We start from the raw sequence: 17268 nt of genomic DNA, 5'->3' as shown, positions 1-17268 counted from the left end.
GCAATGACCTCAGCTAATTCCCTCAGTACTCTAGGCTGGAGATCATCCGGACCAGCTGATTTGAATACATCCAGTCCCTCCAGAAGGTCCCTAACTAGTTCCTCACTAACCCTTGGCCTAGGTGTGCCTCCCCTGGGGTTTGAGGCGGGGCCAGAGGGGGTGTGTCTGTTCCGGTCCCTGCTCAGGAAAATGGAGACAAAGAAATCATTAATATGTTAGCTTTGTTGTCTGGTGTGATGATCAAATTTTCTAGCGTGTCCTGCAGGGGCCCTACATTACCCGGGACCTTCTTTTTGCCCCCTATGTATTTAAAAAAGGACTTCTTTTTGTCCTTGATCTGGGAAGTTAGTCCCATTTCCATCTTCGCCTTGGCCTTCCTGACTGCCCTTCTGCATCCCCGAGCAACCGCAGTATAATCCTCCCTGGGGATGGCCCCTCCTTTCCATTGGGTGTACACCTCCCTTTTAGCTAGGAGACATTGCCAGATGCTTTTGGTGAGCCATGGGGGCTTTTGTGCCATCCTGCCCCCTTTGATTCGTGTTGGGATTACCTCCCTTTGGGCTTGCAGGATTGTCTCCTTAAGGAGCGACCACTCTTCTTGGGCACCTGGCTCCCCTCCCCTCTGGGATCTAAGTTCTTCCCTTACTCATTGAAGTCTGCCCTCCTGAAATCTAGGGCTGCTGCCTTGCTGTAGGCCTTTGCCACCTTGCACTGGATGGTGAATTCCAGCAGGCAATGATTGCTGTCACTCAGGTGGTTGAGCCTGAGCCCCCTCACCAGGTTGTCACCAGTGGCCAGCACCAGGTCCAACAAGGTATCTCCCCTGGTGGGGCTGTGGACCTCTAGCTCTTCCTCTTGGTTGGGTGGTCTGTAGTAGACCCCCACCATTAAGTCTCTTTTCCCTCGACTGCCTCGTATTCTAACCCAGAGCACTTCAGTGTGCCCCTCCTCTAATTCTTTGCTAATTGACAAGGATGTGTATTCCTCCTTAATGTAGAGCGCCATGCTCCCACCTTTCCTCCCTGTCCTATCCCTCCTGTACAGCCTATAGCCCTTGATATTCACCACCCAGTCATGCGTTGGGTCCCACCACATTTCAGAGAGCCCCACTATGTCTGGGTTGGTGTCAGCTAGCAGGAGGGTAAGTTCCCCCTGCTTGTTTCCCATACTATGAGCGTTTGTGTAGAGGCATTTGAGGCCTCCTGAGGATGTGTGCACTGGCCCCCTACTTTCAGCATTACCCTGGCCCCTGTTGCTTACCTGCGTATATGTTCCACTTGTTGGTCTAGGCTGGGCTGTACTTGTGGGTGTTGCTTGGTTTGGCAGTCCAAGGCTTCCTCCGCCCTCATCTTCCCCTTCCCTCAACGAGCCTAGTTTAAAGCCCACTGGAGGCGATCCACCAACGTAGACGAAAACACACGCTTACCTTTAGGGGAAAGGTGGAGCACATCACATCTGAGCATGTCTCTTGTTGTGATATGCGGGTCGTTGTTGAGGAAACCAAAGCCCGCCTCGAGACACCATTCCTGAAGTTACCAGTTGGTCTCTGCGATGCACGTTGCATTCCGTCTTCCACGTCCGCTCACTGGTAGGCAGAAGAAAACCGCCTGCGCTCCTATCTCCTTCAGCATGCCCCCCAGAGCGTGGTAGTTCACCATCAGGTGATCAGGGCTTCTCCTGGCCGCATCATTAGTACCCACGTGGATTAGGACCATGGGGTAGTAATCGGTGGGCTGGATCATGGCCTGGATCATCCCCTTCACATCCTGAATCTTTGCTCCAGGTAGGCAGTAGACCTTGTGCGTTGAGGAGTCCTGACAACAGATGGGGGCCTCGGTACCTCTCAGGATGGAGTCGCTTATGACGATCACTCAACGCTTTTTCCTCCAGGACTGCTTAGCTCCTTCAGCCTGCTCGGATTGTGGAGAGTGTGGAGTTGCCTCCTCTTTGGTTGCCTCGTCTCCTTCCTTCTCCTCCAGAGTTGCCAGGGCCTCGTACCTGTTCTCCAGCTGGACTGGAGGAACTGGTACTGCTATGTTACGAGCAGTCCTCGTTCTGGAGGTGACTGTCTGCCACTCTGCAGTGGAGGGCACTTCCCGAGGTGCTTCTTCCTTGGGTGTGTGGCCCTGCAGGGGAAGGAAATAGCTATCAATTTCATCCTCCACCTCCCTGATTCCCCTTAGCCTGCTAACCTTTTCCTGGAGGTCCCTCACCTGCACCTCCAGGGCCATAAGGCAGGTGCCTACAGGGCAGGTGTGGGTGTCCCCAATCCCTGCCCCCCCAGGCCTTGCTGGGCAGGGGGTGGGCTCACGCAGGCCAGCTCCCCTTGGGCTCTGTCTGGGTGGAGGCCTCAGACAAGCCCCCCCCCGGGCAGGGGCCCTGGCAGCACTCCATGTCAACACCATCATTGCTGCTTGTTTATGGCTTAGTGCAGTGCCTTCGCCCTGCCCTAGCAGGAGTCTCCCTCCTGGCCCTTCCTGCTTGCCCGCCGGCACGAACGCTGATGCAAACACTGGCGTGCTCTTAGAAAACGCTCCTGTTTGTGTGCTCTGTTCGTACAGCGCGTCTTGGGAGTGCGGCTCCTGGTTCTTAATGGCTGTAGATTTTCATTCCTTAGATGTAGACTGGGCCTAAGAAAACTCTCTCCTAAATGTATTTGCTTCACACCTATAGTCCAAGTATCATTGTGCCTGAGAGCAAAGCTGTTGAACTTGACCCTCATCCTGGGACTTTGTTTAGATATCTTGGACCCAGGCCATCTTGAAGATGGGCCAAAATCCAATGCTACCTTGAGGCAGGAAAGTAGGAATTGCATGGCTAATATGGCATTTAAGCTACTTGTGCAGATTTCAGGTCCTGCTGTTCTAAAGACAGTGCATAACTGTGTAAATTACACTAATATAGCAGAAGAGGACAGCCCTCCGTACTTCTAGCCCAGGAGGCTAAGATTAGGACAGTTACTCAGAACAATGGTTTTAAGCCACACTCACCCCAAAAGAGTTTACAGCTACAGCTTTTATTTCCTAGCAAAGTGCTTTTCTTTCCACTTGTTGAAGCTGGCTGCTGGGCAGACAAGTAGAGAAGATACTTAGGATTAGAAGGAGAGCAGGCAAAAAGCAGACCTGCTTCTGTGGGTCAGTGAGCTGGCCACTGCCTTTTAAGGGATCTGGCTCTTGCTTCTGTGCCCATTTCCAGGTGTCCATTTTCTTTATGTCCATTGAAACAAAAATGCAGAAACATCTTCACTAAAGTTTGCTGTGTAAATGCTGCTTACCTGACTAAAAAGGAGTTGGATTTGGACAAGGAGTTATAGACTTGACTAACACTCCAATATGGGGAGTCAGTGCAAAGGACAGGTTTGGTGTGCTTATGGCAGCATATATTGCTAAGTTAACACACTCAGAATTTCCCATTGCCTCTGTTCTGGTGGCATCCTGACTCCTGTTATTTCTTCATAATGCAAGTCTTTCTTTTTTACTGGGACTTATTCCCAGCTTGTGTTTCTGCATATGGCTTTTTGAATTTGGCAAAGCTAAGCAGATATAGTTTTAAAATGGTCAGTTTGGAATTGGCCCCTGATTTATTGTCTTTCGCTTTACCAGCTTGTAAACACGTTTCCTTCTAGTTTTGCCTTTCTTGTTGCTACGGAGATGGCACATATGAACACTATGTAGAATGCTTGTTATACACAGTTTGGGCATCCTGTAACAGAAGATCTATATATCATAGGTCATGAGTAAAGAAAAACCTGCTTATGGTGGCTAGCTAGTGGTCTAAGTAAAAGTAGATACAATCAGACAGCTTGGTCTGTGAGGTGTTGTATCTAAGGTAGGTCAGTACATCCCTTTAAAGGCAGGTATAAACTATCACTGGAAAGTCTTTTAACCTCTATGGTAGATACCTTATAAAAGTACTGCAGCTCGTCCAAATCCTATCATGTACCTAGAAAACTAGAAAAATGGTCTGAGAAGTAGGGCTGGGTGCACTGACTTGAAGTGGCAAAAGGATGAGAAGCCCATTCATAGCAATGTTTTGCTAACAAGCATACCTGAATGGTCAGAGAAAGGGAGTTGTTTTAAAGGTTATAAGCTATTCACTTTTTTCTTCATTTTTCTTCTGTAACTAAACTAAAACTAAATTGAGATGCCTTATCAGGATAATTTTATTGGACTGGTAAATCTAGGAACATTAAGCAAGTAGTCTCTGTTGATTTAATATAATTTTTTTAATTTATCTTGTTTTAAGAAAACTATTGTACGGGTAAGTTGATGCAGTCTACCTTCAAAGTAAAGACAACCATGTAATCTCTAATGCAGTGTTTCTCAACCTTTTTAGATTCAAGGCACCCCTAGAAACTGCCAGCTCTTAGTTTTCACTTGTTTTTTGACTAGAGAAAAGAATAGAATGAGTAATTTTTCTGTTGCAAAAAACACTGAAAGGCCATGATGTCTCAGAATGGTTTAAGCACTATGAAGTCCTATTTGAAATCTCCAGGTTTATCTTGTGAGTCATGCTTAAACACCTAACAGTGCTAACATTGTGTGGCACACCGCAGCACCCTTGAAAGGATCTCAAGGCACCCCAGGATGCCATGGCTCCGTGGTTGAGAATTACTGCCTTAATGAGAGGTGGTGATGCAAAGGCTGAAGAATCATCTGGAATGTCTTTACTCAGCCTTAATCAGGATGATTAAAGGGGTCCTCTTCATGTGATTCTTGTTGCTGTCAGGTTATAGCAGGTGAACACAAAGGGAAAAGGAGGATTTATCAGAAGTCAAAATTTGCCCAAGCTTCTGGGAATCCTGAGTGAATGTGTACAACAGGGTTAGGCTCTTCATGCTCCCCTGGAAATGAGCAGCAAAATTCTGCAGATCTCAGTGGCAGCAGGTTTGAGTCCCATACAGAAGGATTTGGGGAATAAAACATTAATTTCACAATATGAGCCTGATTTCATTCCTAAGGTTGGGTTCTACAATGAGAGTGGGTTCTACAATCAGCTGTTCTGAGGACCAGAGATGGTCCTTGCTTTCATAGATTTCATAGACATTAGGGCTGGAAGGGACCTCGGGAGATCACTGAGTCCAAGAAAGTTCATTGGAAAGGGGTGAAATGTAGACATCAAAGCAACATGGGGTTTTCATGTGCTTTCATTTGAGGGAAGAAATATTCTTTGGACAGGACCACTCATTTATAACTAATTCAGACGTTTCATATAGATTTTTTTCCCAAGAATGTTTCATAATGAAAGTAGAAAATGTTTCTTTTTAACAGTTGAAAGAAGAAGAAGGTATAATATTAATTACCGAATCAAGGAGCTTGGCACGCTTATTCCAAAGTCCAATGATCCGTGAGTTCAACAATCATTTCTATAACAATGTTTATACTTTAAATACAGGGGGAAAGGTCTGAAAACATGCCATGAGAGTGGGTCATATGATGCAGAATCTTGCATCTTCTACATCACTTATTTAAATCCAGTTTAGCAGGTTTGGTAGACATCAAAAGTTATTAAACCACTGTCAGCTTTTTGGAGGCTATTTTGAGAGGACTGTGTTTTAGCAGTCCACTTCTTCAGAGAGAGGTCTCCACACTGAGGGGAAGAAATGTTTTGGGGAATAACTGCTGTGCTTGTTTGTAGTCTCACTAGATTATAAAGGCAGAATGATCGTAGGGAAAGAAATATCCTCTCATTCTCAGAGACGGTCCCTCTGGTGGGATAAGACAACATGTGCACTGCTGTTACCTTCCCTTCATACTGAAGTTGTTAGCTAGATGCATTTCACAAAACCCACATTCACTGAAAAAAAAATCAAAAAGTAAAGGTGGAAATGAAAGACCTTTAATGTTTTATAAAAAATAAAAATTGCTATATTTTATAGTGATATATTTATTTACTGTAACTAAGAATTTATATTGCCTGAACTCTACTTCTTTTGTATAATGTTAATATTTGTCATCAGTAGGGGAAAAAAGACCAGTCTATAAGACAGTCTCTTTCAGGATTAGTGGTAACAGTGTTATTTAATGCCTGGACTTTAGCTTTGGATTTCTCATGCCACTCAAAAAGCCTAAAGAGCATGACTGAGACTTGGATAAAACTGGTTATACAAATATTGTGGTTTTCATTTGCATGTCAATGGAAGCCTGCATGATGCTCTGAATAAAAATATCTATTGACACTTCAGCCTTTCTTCCTGAGGGCTAAGAAAATTTTGATTACATTCAGGATTTCTATAAGACTATAAAGCTGTGTGAGACTTACATGAGTACAAGCTTGGCATAACAAGCCACTTTGATAGAAATCACCAGTGAGAAAAGTAACACATCTTAGTTGCCTCTACAGACTGACATTTTTACAGATTCAGCTTTTTCTATAGCATCAACCCAACATTAATTAAATGGGCATGCTACTATAGATGTTACCAATACAAGGTTTGGTTGAACCAGTTCAGTTAATATAAGGACCTCCAAAACTCCTAAATAATATTTTGTTCACTGCTGACATCCTTAGTAGAGAGGCAAGGATTTTTTGGGTTGATATCTTTTATTGGATCAAATGCATAGTTGGGATAAAGTTAGACAAGCTTTCAAATGCAAGAAGGTTAGAACAAGAATGATCTGAAGAAGAATGTTTGTCTACCTTTCTCCCAACTATGTAGTTGGTTCAATAAAAGATATCACCCCAAAAAATCCTTGCCTCTCACAGTTTCTGGACCATCAGGGATACAACATCACTCCATATCCTTCATAAGCATATTGGGTCTAACAGCATTTTAATCATAGTGTCATACCTGTCTAAGAATTGTGAGGAAAGATTACTCAAAGAAACATGGATGGCAGTGTTGGTTTGTATCTATGAAGTAGTAATTACACTGCAGTTAGAAATAGGAATGACTTACAAATTCCAGAGAAAGGTCCTCATTCCCTGAAAGTGTGGAGGGGTGCTGGAATTGAATTCTTTCGTTTGGGCTCACTTCTAGATTTCACATAATTGAATATATGAACAAATTGTACTGATCTGTTAAAGTGTTGCTTTATGAAAAGGTTTTCGGCAATGATCATGAAGAGGTCATATTTTTTCTTTTCTTATTCTGTCAGCATGACAAGCTTGGTGTGACAGTCACACAAGCTCGTACTTTCAAAAGTGATCAGTGAATTTGGATGCCTCTGTTTTTTCAGATGTCCTATTTGATACCTTTTAAGGGGCCTTATTTTCAGAGGGCATGTTATCACAGTCTTCATTTGGTATCCAAAATGTGGCATCCAAATTCAGTAGTCATTTTTGAAAAGGTAGGTTCCAGTCCAATTTTACTTATGCTTGGTCAGATAAAAAGGATCAAAGGATTAATGCACATGAAGTTTTATTTTTGGTTGTAAATAAAAATTAATCTAATAGGTTCAGTGCATCTGAATAATTATTTACTCCATGGCATAGTCCTTCACTTTCACTACCTCCAAGTGTTCCCATACTCTCTCTCTCTCTCTCTGTCTCTCTCTCTCTATATATATTATAGATAGCTAGATATAAATATATATTTCTCACTGTTCTTGTTTTCTTTCTTATGCTCCTAGGTTGCTCTTCCTCTTTATGTAAAAAGATATTTATTATCTCCTAAAGACTTTCTCTATATTGTCATGTATCATCCCTCCATGCCATTTTCTCAAATGCACCATTTACACCTCATTTATTAATTTAAAAAATGCTTTTGAAACTAGTGATGTAACTGTAAAGAGAATGGTATGATTGTATCTTACTCTTATTTTGTTACTTATTTGCATTCAGCTGAGATTCAGTTTCTGAATGTTTCTGCTAAAACCTCTTTACTTCTTTTTTATTTAATTTTGTAATTTGGGTTATAGATTATGTGAGTTAAAGGGATGAGGATTCTAAATTCACTTTATCAGGGGAAGGAGTTGGTGGTAGGAATCTTGGCTCAATTAAATTGCAAAGCACTTTTTAGTTTAATTTTCAGTAAATACATAGTTAAGTGTTAGGTGCTTTAGAAATGTAAAACCATAAATAGATGGTCAAATATTTTAAAAATCAAAAGAAGAAACCCAAATACCATTTGGTATTTTGTTGAAACTCAAAACTAGTTTATTTAAATATATGTATTTCCAGGTTGAGCTGAATAAACCAGGCTCCAAGTTGTGCTGGAATTTGAACACCTTTCCCATGATATGTCTAGACAGATTGGAATTACCAGAAATGACAAGAGAAAAGCCTTTCATCTGAGAATTCCAACCTAATATTGTAGATATGAGAAGTTCAGAGATTCCCTAAGCCTTCAGGGAAGAATAAATGGATTGCTGTCACCTTCTCTATGCATTCAATGTCTGTCTGTTGCCTGCTGTATTTTGAATTGTTGTGTGCCTGTGGAACGCCTTGATAGACGCAGTTCTTCTGGCTTTCTGCATCAATTATTAAATGTTATGTAAATAGCGGTCCATTTATAATGATGATATAAAAGCAGATTTGCTTTGAGTGAGCTGCACTGAATAGCACTTACTCATACAAGTTGTCTGATACAAATCAAGAAAGAGGTTCAGAATTGAACCCTTCAAATGCTTCTGCATATTTTTGACTAATTTCTTTTGAGGAACTGGAAATGTACATAAATATATTCTGATTTGAATAGATTTGTTTGTTGTTGCTTTGCCCAACTTATGATTGATAAAAACAACATTCAACCTAAAACTTGCTCACAAACTGAGTTCATCATTACTTTGTATTAAAAATATACGATGGGACATGTTTGTTTCATGAGGTTGGCTCTTCAGCCCCATTGAGCTGCTGATACTGTGTTGACTTCAGTAGAACTACTATGATTTAGACCAGCTAAAAATGAGCTGGCCAATGGCTTTGTTTTTTATTCCTGAATAGACATGAATGGTTTGGGAGAGTGTATAATGAAGTTACTGGGCATTTGTTGTTTTCAGTTGAAGTTGGAAATGGCTAATGTAGTAAGACTGAGGCTGCTTACCAATGTGAACCCCTCCTCCCCCAAATGGTGCTTTAAGCTTGGTGCACCCTCGCAGCAAGCACAGTGCATCCCCAGAAGAGGCATCACATTAACTGGACCCAACTTGCCCAACATCTGTATATATTGGGAGTTTCAGTGGGGCTTTTCAGCACTTTTATCTAATAGTGATTGAATCAGCTTTAGATAAAATTGCCAAAAATCCCTGCTGAAATGCCAGATCTATATACACACTGTGGAGCCGGGTTGAACTAATGCATTGCCTCTTCTAATAAAGCGCTGTTTTTTGGGTTTTTTTTTTCCACTTCTGTCATCACCCTGAGTGATTTCTAAGACATTGTATATCTGTTGTTTACTTTTAAAGTTGAATCAGGCCTTTCTGAGACACTGCAGTTATTTAAATTAGCCCGTAATAACAGTAACAATTGTTATAACATATTCATTATACTAATTTAAGGACAAATTATTATTATTATAGTAGCATCCAGGTGCCCTGATCAGGACTTAAGTTTCACTATGTTGAATAGCGTACTGACACACACAAGGAATTTACAGTTAGAAGCCCAATCTTGAAAACATTTAGAATTGAGCTCAATTGAAGAGTTATTCACATGTGTAGGTATTAATGTGATAAGATAAAAATTAATGTGATGAATACTAGAAAGGAAATGGAGGATCAAGAGTGAAGAATAATAACTCAGCAGTTCTACATGCTAGCTAGATATACAATTTGCTATTTCCAAATATTTTTAAATATAACTTATTTTTTAAATATTATTTTTAAATGTTTTATTAAAAAATAAAATCATCAATACCTACTGCTCATTCCCAAATGAGTTTGTAGGGCTGATAGCTAGAGAGTCGTAATTTTATCTGTAACTGAAGTATGGCTGACATGGAAATGATTATGGAGCAATAAAGATGAATTTTGCAATGCCATTTCAGTTATTTTTCACATATCTGCATCTTAATTTAGAATTTCAGATTTATCATAGAAAAAATTGAAAAACAAGAATTGAATTAAAAAATTCCCATGACAATTTTTATCTTTCAGTTACCATAAATAAATAAAAGGATGATGTATAAGACCCATAATATTCTCATACAGTATCCTTTTTTAATAACTTTTTTGTTAGGCATGCCACAGATTGGCTCCCTGCCCTCCCCAAGTGCCACTCCAATCACTTTCCCTTACTTGATCTGCTGCCCAGTTTACTGCTCCCTGCCCAAGACGCTGCTCTGCTTTTTGTTTCCTGCCCTATGCTTCTTGCCTGATCTAATGCTCTGCTTTTTGCTCCCTGGCCCATCTACTAGGGCTGTGCGAAATTTTGCCAAGTATTTTGTTTGAAAGCTGTTTTGATGAGTTTCAAGCTCGAAGCAGCAAAATAGAAATGAAACAAAAAGCTTCAAAACAACTTCAAAATGAAATGAGGGCAATCAAAACATTTCAGGTTTTGAAGCAGCTCAGTGGTGGGGAGAGCCAGGACTGCACTCTGAGCGGCTCTGCAGCCCCCTGAGCTCAGCCGGGTGGCCGGACGTGGAGCACAGCCCTGGCTCTGCCCACTTCCCACCGCTGGGCTGCGCTCCAAGTGGCTCTGCAGCCCCATGGAGCATAGCCTGGTGGCAGGAGGCAGGCAGAGCCAGGGTTGTGCTCTGGCTCCACCAGCCCTATGGAGTGCAGCCTGGTGGTGGGTCCCAAGTTGTAGGGGTAGTCTCCTGTCATCCAGCCCAGATCCAGAGGCCTGCACCCCCAGGAGTCTGGCACAGCCCTGCAGCCCTCCCAGGAGTGTGGGCCCCTGGATCTGTGTGCTGGATGACAGGAGGCTGCTACTGTCAGCAAGTGTGACAAGTTTTGCTTTTTTGCAGTTTGAGGTGCAGTTTCCCAGAAACCTCTATACCCATCTCCTTGACACTCTGCAGGCTTCATGCCCTCAGAAGAGGCTACCATCCCTGCAATTTTCATCAGAGTCAGGCAAGAAATAACAAAGTTGTAGGTATTTTCATGATTTCCCATTATAGCCTATGGGCTAAACATCAAAACGCATCAAAAACAGTGAAACGGTTTCGATGAAATGAAAAGATGAAATTGAAATACCGTCCCTTCAAAATGGATGTTGAAACAAAACAGGGGTGTTTCACATAGCCCTGCTATCTACCACTGTGTTGCTTGTCTCCTTCCCAGTCTGCCACCTGCTACACACAGGGGCACATACTGCAGGTTAGCCACTTTAAGGATATACTGTTGATAAGCACGTTTCCCCACACTGTTCTGCCAACTGGGCACTATTTTGAAGGATTATGTTCCTGCCCTTCCAATAGTGGATACCCTAGACAGAGACAGTGTTCTGATGTGGCTTTTCTATGCTCCATTTTGTTACCATGGGTAAAGATGCTGAAGAAAACCAGCGCAAGGAAAACCACTTTCATATAGAGCCAGCACAGAGGCTTTTTTATTACCTGCCTGTCTGCCAGGATAAAAGAGTATGGATGGAGCTCAGCTTAAACCAGATTAATGCATTGCTGTTTCATGCCTTCCACTGAATCTGTCCTAGTGTATTTAAGGCTGTGTCCCCTTCAGGCTCTGGAAAATTTAGCTATAAGGAGAGTAGATTTGTACCTTATAGAGTAACTAAATTAGATATATATAGCTCACACTTCATCTTAGTAAGTTGGAGCTCACTTCATCAGATGCTGTGAAAGGACTTGCATATACCAATGTATAAAACATAAAGAATGATTTGAATACAAACGTAGAAGGGCAGGGGAAGATGGGAGAGAGGGAAGAAGGTCAAGGAGCAGTGCTGGGAGAGGTGAAAGCAAGCAATAAACCCATAGTAACAAGGGAGTCACAAAAATTAATCTAGGTACTGGAATAAGAATCCATAGTCCGTGTATAAACCATACTTAACACAATCCAGCCTGTGGATGATTTCTTGTTTCACAATTCCCCATTCAAATCAGTTTTTAAAGGTTTGCTGCCTGAGAACAACAAGCCTGAGGTTGGCAATGGAGTGTTGGGGGAGGGACTCCGTTAACCCAGGGACAGGAAAAACACTGTAGCAGGTTGATGCAAGGACCAAGTCTGGCTTTGTTGATCTGAGTGGCTACAGTTTTGGAGTTGTATTGTAATTGTGGGAATCCCTGCTCCAGACCCTCAAGATGTGCATGCTGGTTGATGAGATCAGAGCAGATACAGGTGTTATCACCAAGTTTGTCTGTAGATGGATCTAGTGGTGTGTTTAGGATGAAAGCTGGTGGCATGAGGTCAGGTGTAGCAGTTGGCTGGTTTCTGATACAATGTGGTGGCACTGTGGCCATTGCAAACCTTCTCTGTGGTGTTTATGAAATCAGTTTGCTGGGTGGAGTATTCCAGAGTTGTGTGATGGGCTGGTGGAACTTATTAAAGTCCTGGTGAAATTTTTCTAGAGATTCCTTCCCTTGTATCTGTACAAGGAAGATGTTGTTTATGTACCTGAGGTATGCTGGGGGATGAGATGGCATCCGCAGAGAGAAAATAGACATCAATTTATGTCATAAAAATATTGGCACATTGGGATTTAGTACTCTTATTTAGCAAAACATCCCACCAATGTTGTATAGTGTGGGGGGGGTGTGCATATGCATGCATATACACACATGCTCACAATTGCCAGTTAGGAAGAATTTTGTACTTTCTCTCAGGTATTGAACAATGAACTTGTTGGATAACAAACTTAAGAAACTATCAGTGGTGTAGTTCAGTTCCGAGTTTCCAGAGTTTAAAGGAAAGATTCAGAATTCCTTACTGGAAGAGTATCGCAGGGGCCAGAGGCTTTTTGTCAGGGTTCACAATGGTAGGGGCAATCCCCTCAAATGTGTAAATGTCACGTTACAAGCTATGTAGCATTTATTCCTTAGCACTTGCGAGTCGACTAGATCCATCTCCACTGGAAATCTAAATCCAGCAATTAGGTTCACAGTGAAGATTTATCTTAAAGTAAGAGAAAAATTAGCACCATTATATCAGGAAATTCAAACTGTCCAGCCAGTACCATTATGAGAAGTCGGCAATATTCAGAATATGATCATTAGGGTTATTAATATTATGGGGAGGGAAAAAGCTTGCAAATAACTGATTAGTGGGTTCAAAGTGCAGCCCATAATATATGGTTTATTATTAGATTGAAGGGAAATATTCATTGAAAAAAAATTTTGTCAAAATTTCCATTTTAATTCATAATGTCTGTGATTAGCTGGAGCACCTGTGATGTTTTTTTTGCCAGATTTCATACCTATACTCAGTAGTTGTAAATAAATTTGTTCCCTCACCCCATCCAAGCATTTCCAAATTGCCAAATACTGTCTTTGCAACTAATTTTGTAGTGTTGTATTTTTGTTTCAAGCTGAGCTAGTTAAGTGTGAGTAATAATATACTTTGCATAGTATTATTCTGTCCTTTAATATGGGGGAGTGACCTTATGTACCTAGGAGGATTGTGGATGTGTTTCCCTGAAGGAGATGTTATAGATATTATCATTTCCTTATCTTTTTCCAAAACTGCCATCAAAATTCACTAAGGCACTTGCAAAATATAGTCACTCACTCTTTTATTAGAGAATGAAGGAAATATTATATTTTACTCACCACAGGTGTGTATGTATGAATAGCATTTTTGAAGGCTTTCCCTAAAATAGTAGAAAAAGTATCATTTCAGTGTTGTTCAGAGTTTGCAGTCTAAACAGCAGTGGGAACTGCTTATTGATTTGTTTTCATAATTTATATTATTTTCACCATACGTAGCAAGTATCCAAGTACAGACCTTTGGTTCAGAATCTAAGAAGTGATCCACCTCCAGATTCCTACAAGCCATAACCAGTCAGTTTTTACACCCATTGCAAGGCTCATGTGAGTCCTTTCCTCTGTTTAAATTTGTATTGACTTTCTGGCCTGGAAGTTAGACCATCCTTATCTATAATGCCGGCTGTATTCTTACCTGTATTACAAAATTTTAAAACTTTTATTAAAAAAAATTGACATCCTTAATAAAACGTTTTCTTGTTTCAAGGCCAGTCATCCAGCAAATGTCCTGGAGTGCATGCTTATTTTAAGCACGTGAATAAGCCCATTGACTTTATGGAATCACTTGTGAATTTAAAATTAAATGTGTGCATCAGGACTTTGCTAGATCAGGGCCAAGGATTTGTCTCATCCTTGTAAAGGATGTGTTTATTTTCAGTTGGGATTTATATCAGTTGTCTGCTTAACCCAGTATATGTTTTTTGAGCTGTTTGTCAAAGGGTTTGAATGAGTCAGTTTTGTCGTGTTACACAGTGTGATTGCTAAACTGTGATTTGCCACCTCTATCATCAGTGAAGATCAGCATTCAGCACAGACCATTTTTTTTCCCAACAAGCATAAAAGCAACCTCATTAGAAAGTCAGGTAAAGGAGTAGTATATTTGAAATGATCTTTAAAAATTTAGGCTTAAGTCTTCAGTAATGTATATTTCCTAGTTCATTAATGCAGAAATACTGCACATAGATTTTAATCTTAGAGTTAATAATAAAAGCAATTTTCACTAAAAATATAAAAACTGTAATGGTAGAATCATGATATTGCATTTAGCTCTCCCACAAAAAGTCACTTTATTACTTTCTTTTGACACTTATTTTCATTCTGGGATTAATTTTACTATATAAGGGCTTCTTAACTATTCTATTAAAATTTCCATTCAGAAGCAATAATATCTAAGAGTGAATAATAGTCATGTAAATCATTATTTCATATTAATGTAAAAGATTTTGTAAGTTCTTATGAATTCTGCTGACATGCACAATTGTGAAAAGGTTATCTCTACATTCTGCAGTGATATGCGCTGGAACAAAGGAACTATTTTAAAAGCATCAGTGGAGTACATCAAGTGGCTACAAAAAGAACAACAGAGAGCCAGAGAATTAGAACACAGACAGAAGAAATTAGAGCAGGCTAACAGAAGACTTCTACTTCGAATTCAGGTTTGTATAAGACTGTTACTATGAACTACAAAGCTTTCTCAATACTTATCCCTCATCCAATTTTATTCACCGACATAATTTCCAAAATGCCATTTACTAAAAGTGCATTGGCCTTATGACAAAGGTACAATTTTTCATATAAAAATAGAAACAGATTTGTTAAATTGTGTGTTTTTTGTGGTTTTTTTCATTGACTTTTAAGAAATTCCTTTAATCATTAGGATTTACATAAGGTAATGTGTAGAGAAAGACCAATAAAGTGTTTGAAAGAACATTGCCGCCTTATATACTGTCCACATTATTCTAGAGAAAAAAATTAAAAATAAAGAAAGGAAAAACATTCCCTAAAACAATATTGGACACTAAATCCTCTCCCGTATTTTCTTTTCCCCTTTGTAAAAATTCCACGGCATTGCATTGCCTTGGGGTACGTTGTGCCATGTTATATTAAGTCACACATCATCTGCTCATGTGACATGAAGTATCAGAATATGGCCTTCCATACCTTGAGATGCCAGATTTAAAGAAATATATGTGCACACACATATATATCATTGGATAAGATACCTGCTATTTCTCCTGATAGGAGTCCTGAATCCTTGTGGATAATTAACGAGTAGAAATGTCTGCAGCATTTTTCTATCACTTTAAAGTGGTTCAGTACTGTAGGTAATAGTATTAGGGGGGCTGTCATATCTCTCATGTTCCCATAGGAGATCTATTTAACAACAGGATGAGAATTAAAAAGAAAACTGGCATGTGTTACTCATTGTTATTATCCTGGATTATACACATATTGCATTTTTAAACATATTGTTAAAATTGAATTAAGAATTATCATTAATGTGTATGCATTCTGTGTAGGCATGCTGTTATCTACTGTGGTTCTAAAGAAATCAGACATTTCTAAATCATTATCTTTTTTTTTTAATGGTAGGAACTAGAAATCCAGGCTCGTGCTCATGGTCTGCCAGTCATGTCTTCACTCGCTGCTGTGGATTTAGCTGCCCAAGTCATAAAGCAACAGACATATCCAGAAAAGAATGTCTTAGACTATTCTCAGCAAATGACTCTGACTCATGGACCAAGTTCTGACATTTGTGATGGATCGATAGCCTTTTCCGATCCACTTTCACACTTCACAGATCTATCTTTTAGTGCTGCTTTAAAAGAAGAACAAAGGTTAGAGGAAATTTTACTCGATGACACAATATCGCCATTTGGAACAGATCCACTCTTGTCTTCCACATCACCTGCTGCATCAAAAGAGAGTAGTCGGAGAAGTAGCTTTAGTACTGATGATGGAGATGATTTGTAGAACTAGATAGGCCCTGATGATATTTTTTTTAATCATTTGCTGGTGCTAAAAATTTGTGTTATGAATTTAAGTTTGATGTTGGTGCTTTAAATAAGAAAACAAAAAACTGTTGTGGTGATGAACTGTTGTGTGGGTAGGACTTAGCTGAGGCAAACTTCATAGAACAATAGAGCTGTATCTCCTTATCCTGGAACTAACTACAGATCCTTCTTTATTTACCAGAAAGGGTTTTTTCCCCCCATCTTTTCTTCTATTCTCACAGAAGTATTAAAATAGTTCCCACAAAACCATGTCACAAAATTATATTCAAATACACTGTTGAATCTAGTACTCATTTCTCCCGAATTTATTCAAGAATTTTAGTTGTAAGCATGTATTAATTTCTTTTTAAGTGAAAAATAGAAAATTTGAATAAAAGCAATGGCTATGTAACATGAACTGCAATGGGGAAATGTTTGAATGGGATCTACCTACAATAGAGATGTTAAAATCATTATAAAAAGTGGAAGACTAATGCTGCATGAACTGCATGCACTTCTATTTAAAATAAAACCACAAAGTTCATGAAGTTGTTTTTTGAATCCATATTTCAGTTTTTATTGACCTATAGAAAACATCAAACATTCAGTATTTATTATTGCGCATTTTAATGTTACCAAAGAAAACCAGAAATATAATGATAGGGATAAAAAAAGCAATCAAACAAAAACCAAACTTATCGGACAGATACAGATCAGGATTCAGCAATTTAAGAAGAAGTTACTCAATCAACAGAATAAAGTAAGAGTGCATGTGGGCGTGTCTACATGAGACACTATGTCGCCATAGTGACAAGCATGAATCATGATGCTGATGCTACTGCACAGTAGCTCATTGCTACTGCGCAGTAGGGTCAAAATTGACTTGAGCGCCACTGGGACTGCACAATAACAACTTGCTAAAGCAAGTACTAAATGATTGAGCAGTAACAGCTGTGT

The 17268-nt window shown here is 40.1% G+C and overlaps 1 protein-coding gene across 2 annotated transcripts in view; it reads left to right on the top strand.

Moving 5' to 3' along the window:
* Positions 1 to 16872, top strand: part of TFEC (transcription factor EC) — an 88198-nt gene extending 71326 nt beyond the window's left edge. For both annotated transcript variants that reach the window (XM_019543408.1, XM_019543409.1), the window contains 3 exons: positions 5271 to 5346; positions 14826 to 14973; positions 15911 to 16872. In XM_019543408.1, the coding sequence (XP_019398953.1) occupies positions 5271 to 5346; positions 14826 to 14973; positions 15911 to 16291 (605 nt within the window). In that variant the 3' untranslated portion in view covers positions 16292 to 16872. The remainder of the gene's footprint in view (positions 1 to 5270; positions 5347 to 14825; positions 14974 to 15910) is intronic.
* The last annotated feature ends 396 nt before the right edge of the window (positions 16873 to 17268 follow it).

Source organism: Crocodylus porosus, unplaced genomic scaffold (genome assembly GCF_001723895.1).
Source record: "Crocodylus porosus isolate Cpor-Errol unplaced genomic scaffold, CroPor_comp1, whole genome shotgun sequence".
In the NCBI taxonomy this organism is placed as follows: domain Eukaryota; kingdom Metazoa; phylum Chordata; order Crocodylia; family Crocodylidae; genus Crocodylus; species Crocodylus porosus.
Note: the sequence above shows the minus strand (reverse complement) of the source record. Positions and strands in the feature narration are given on the sequence as shown.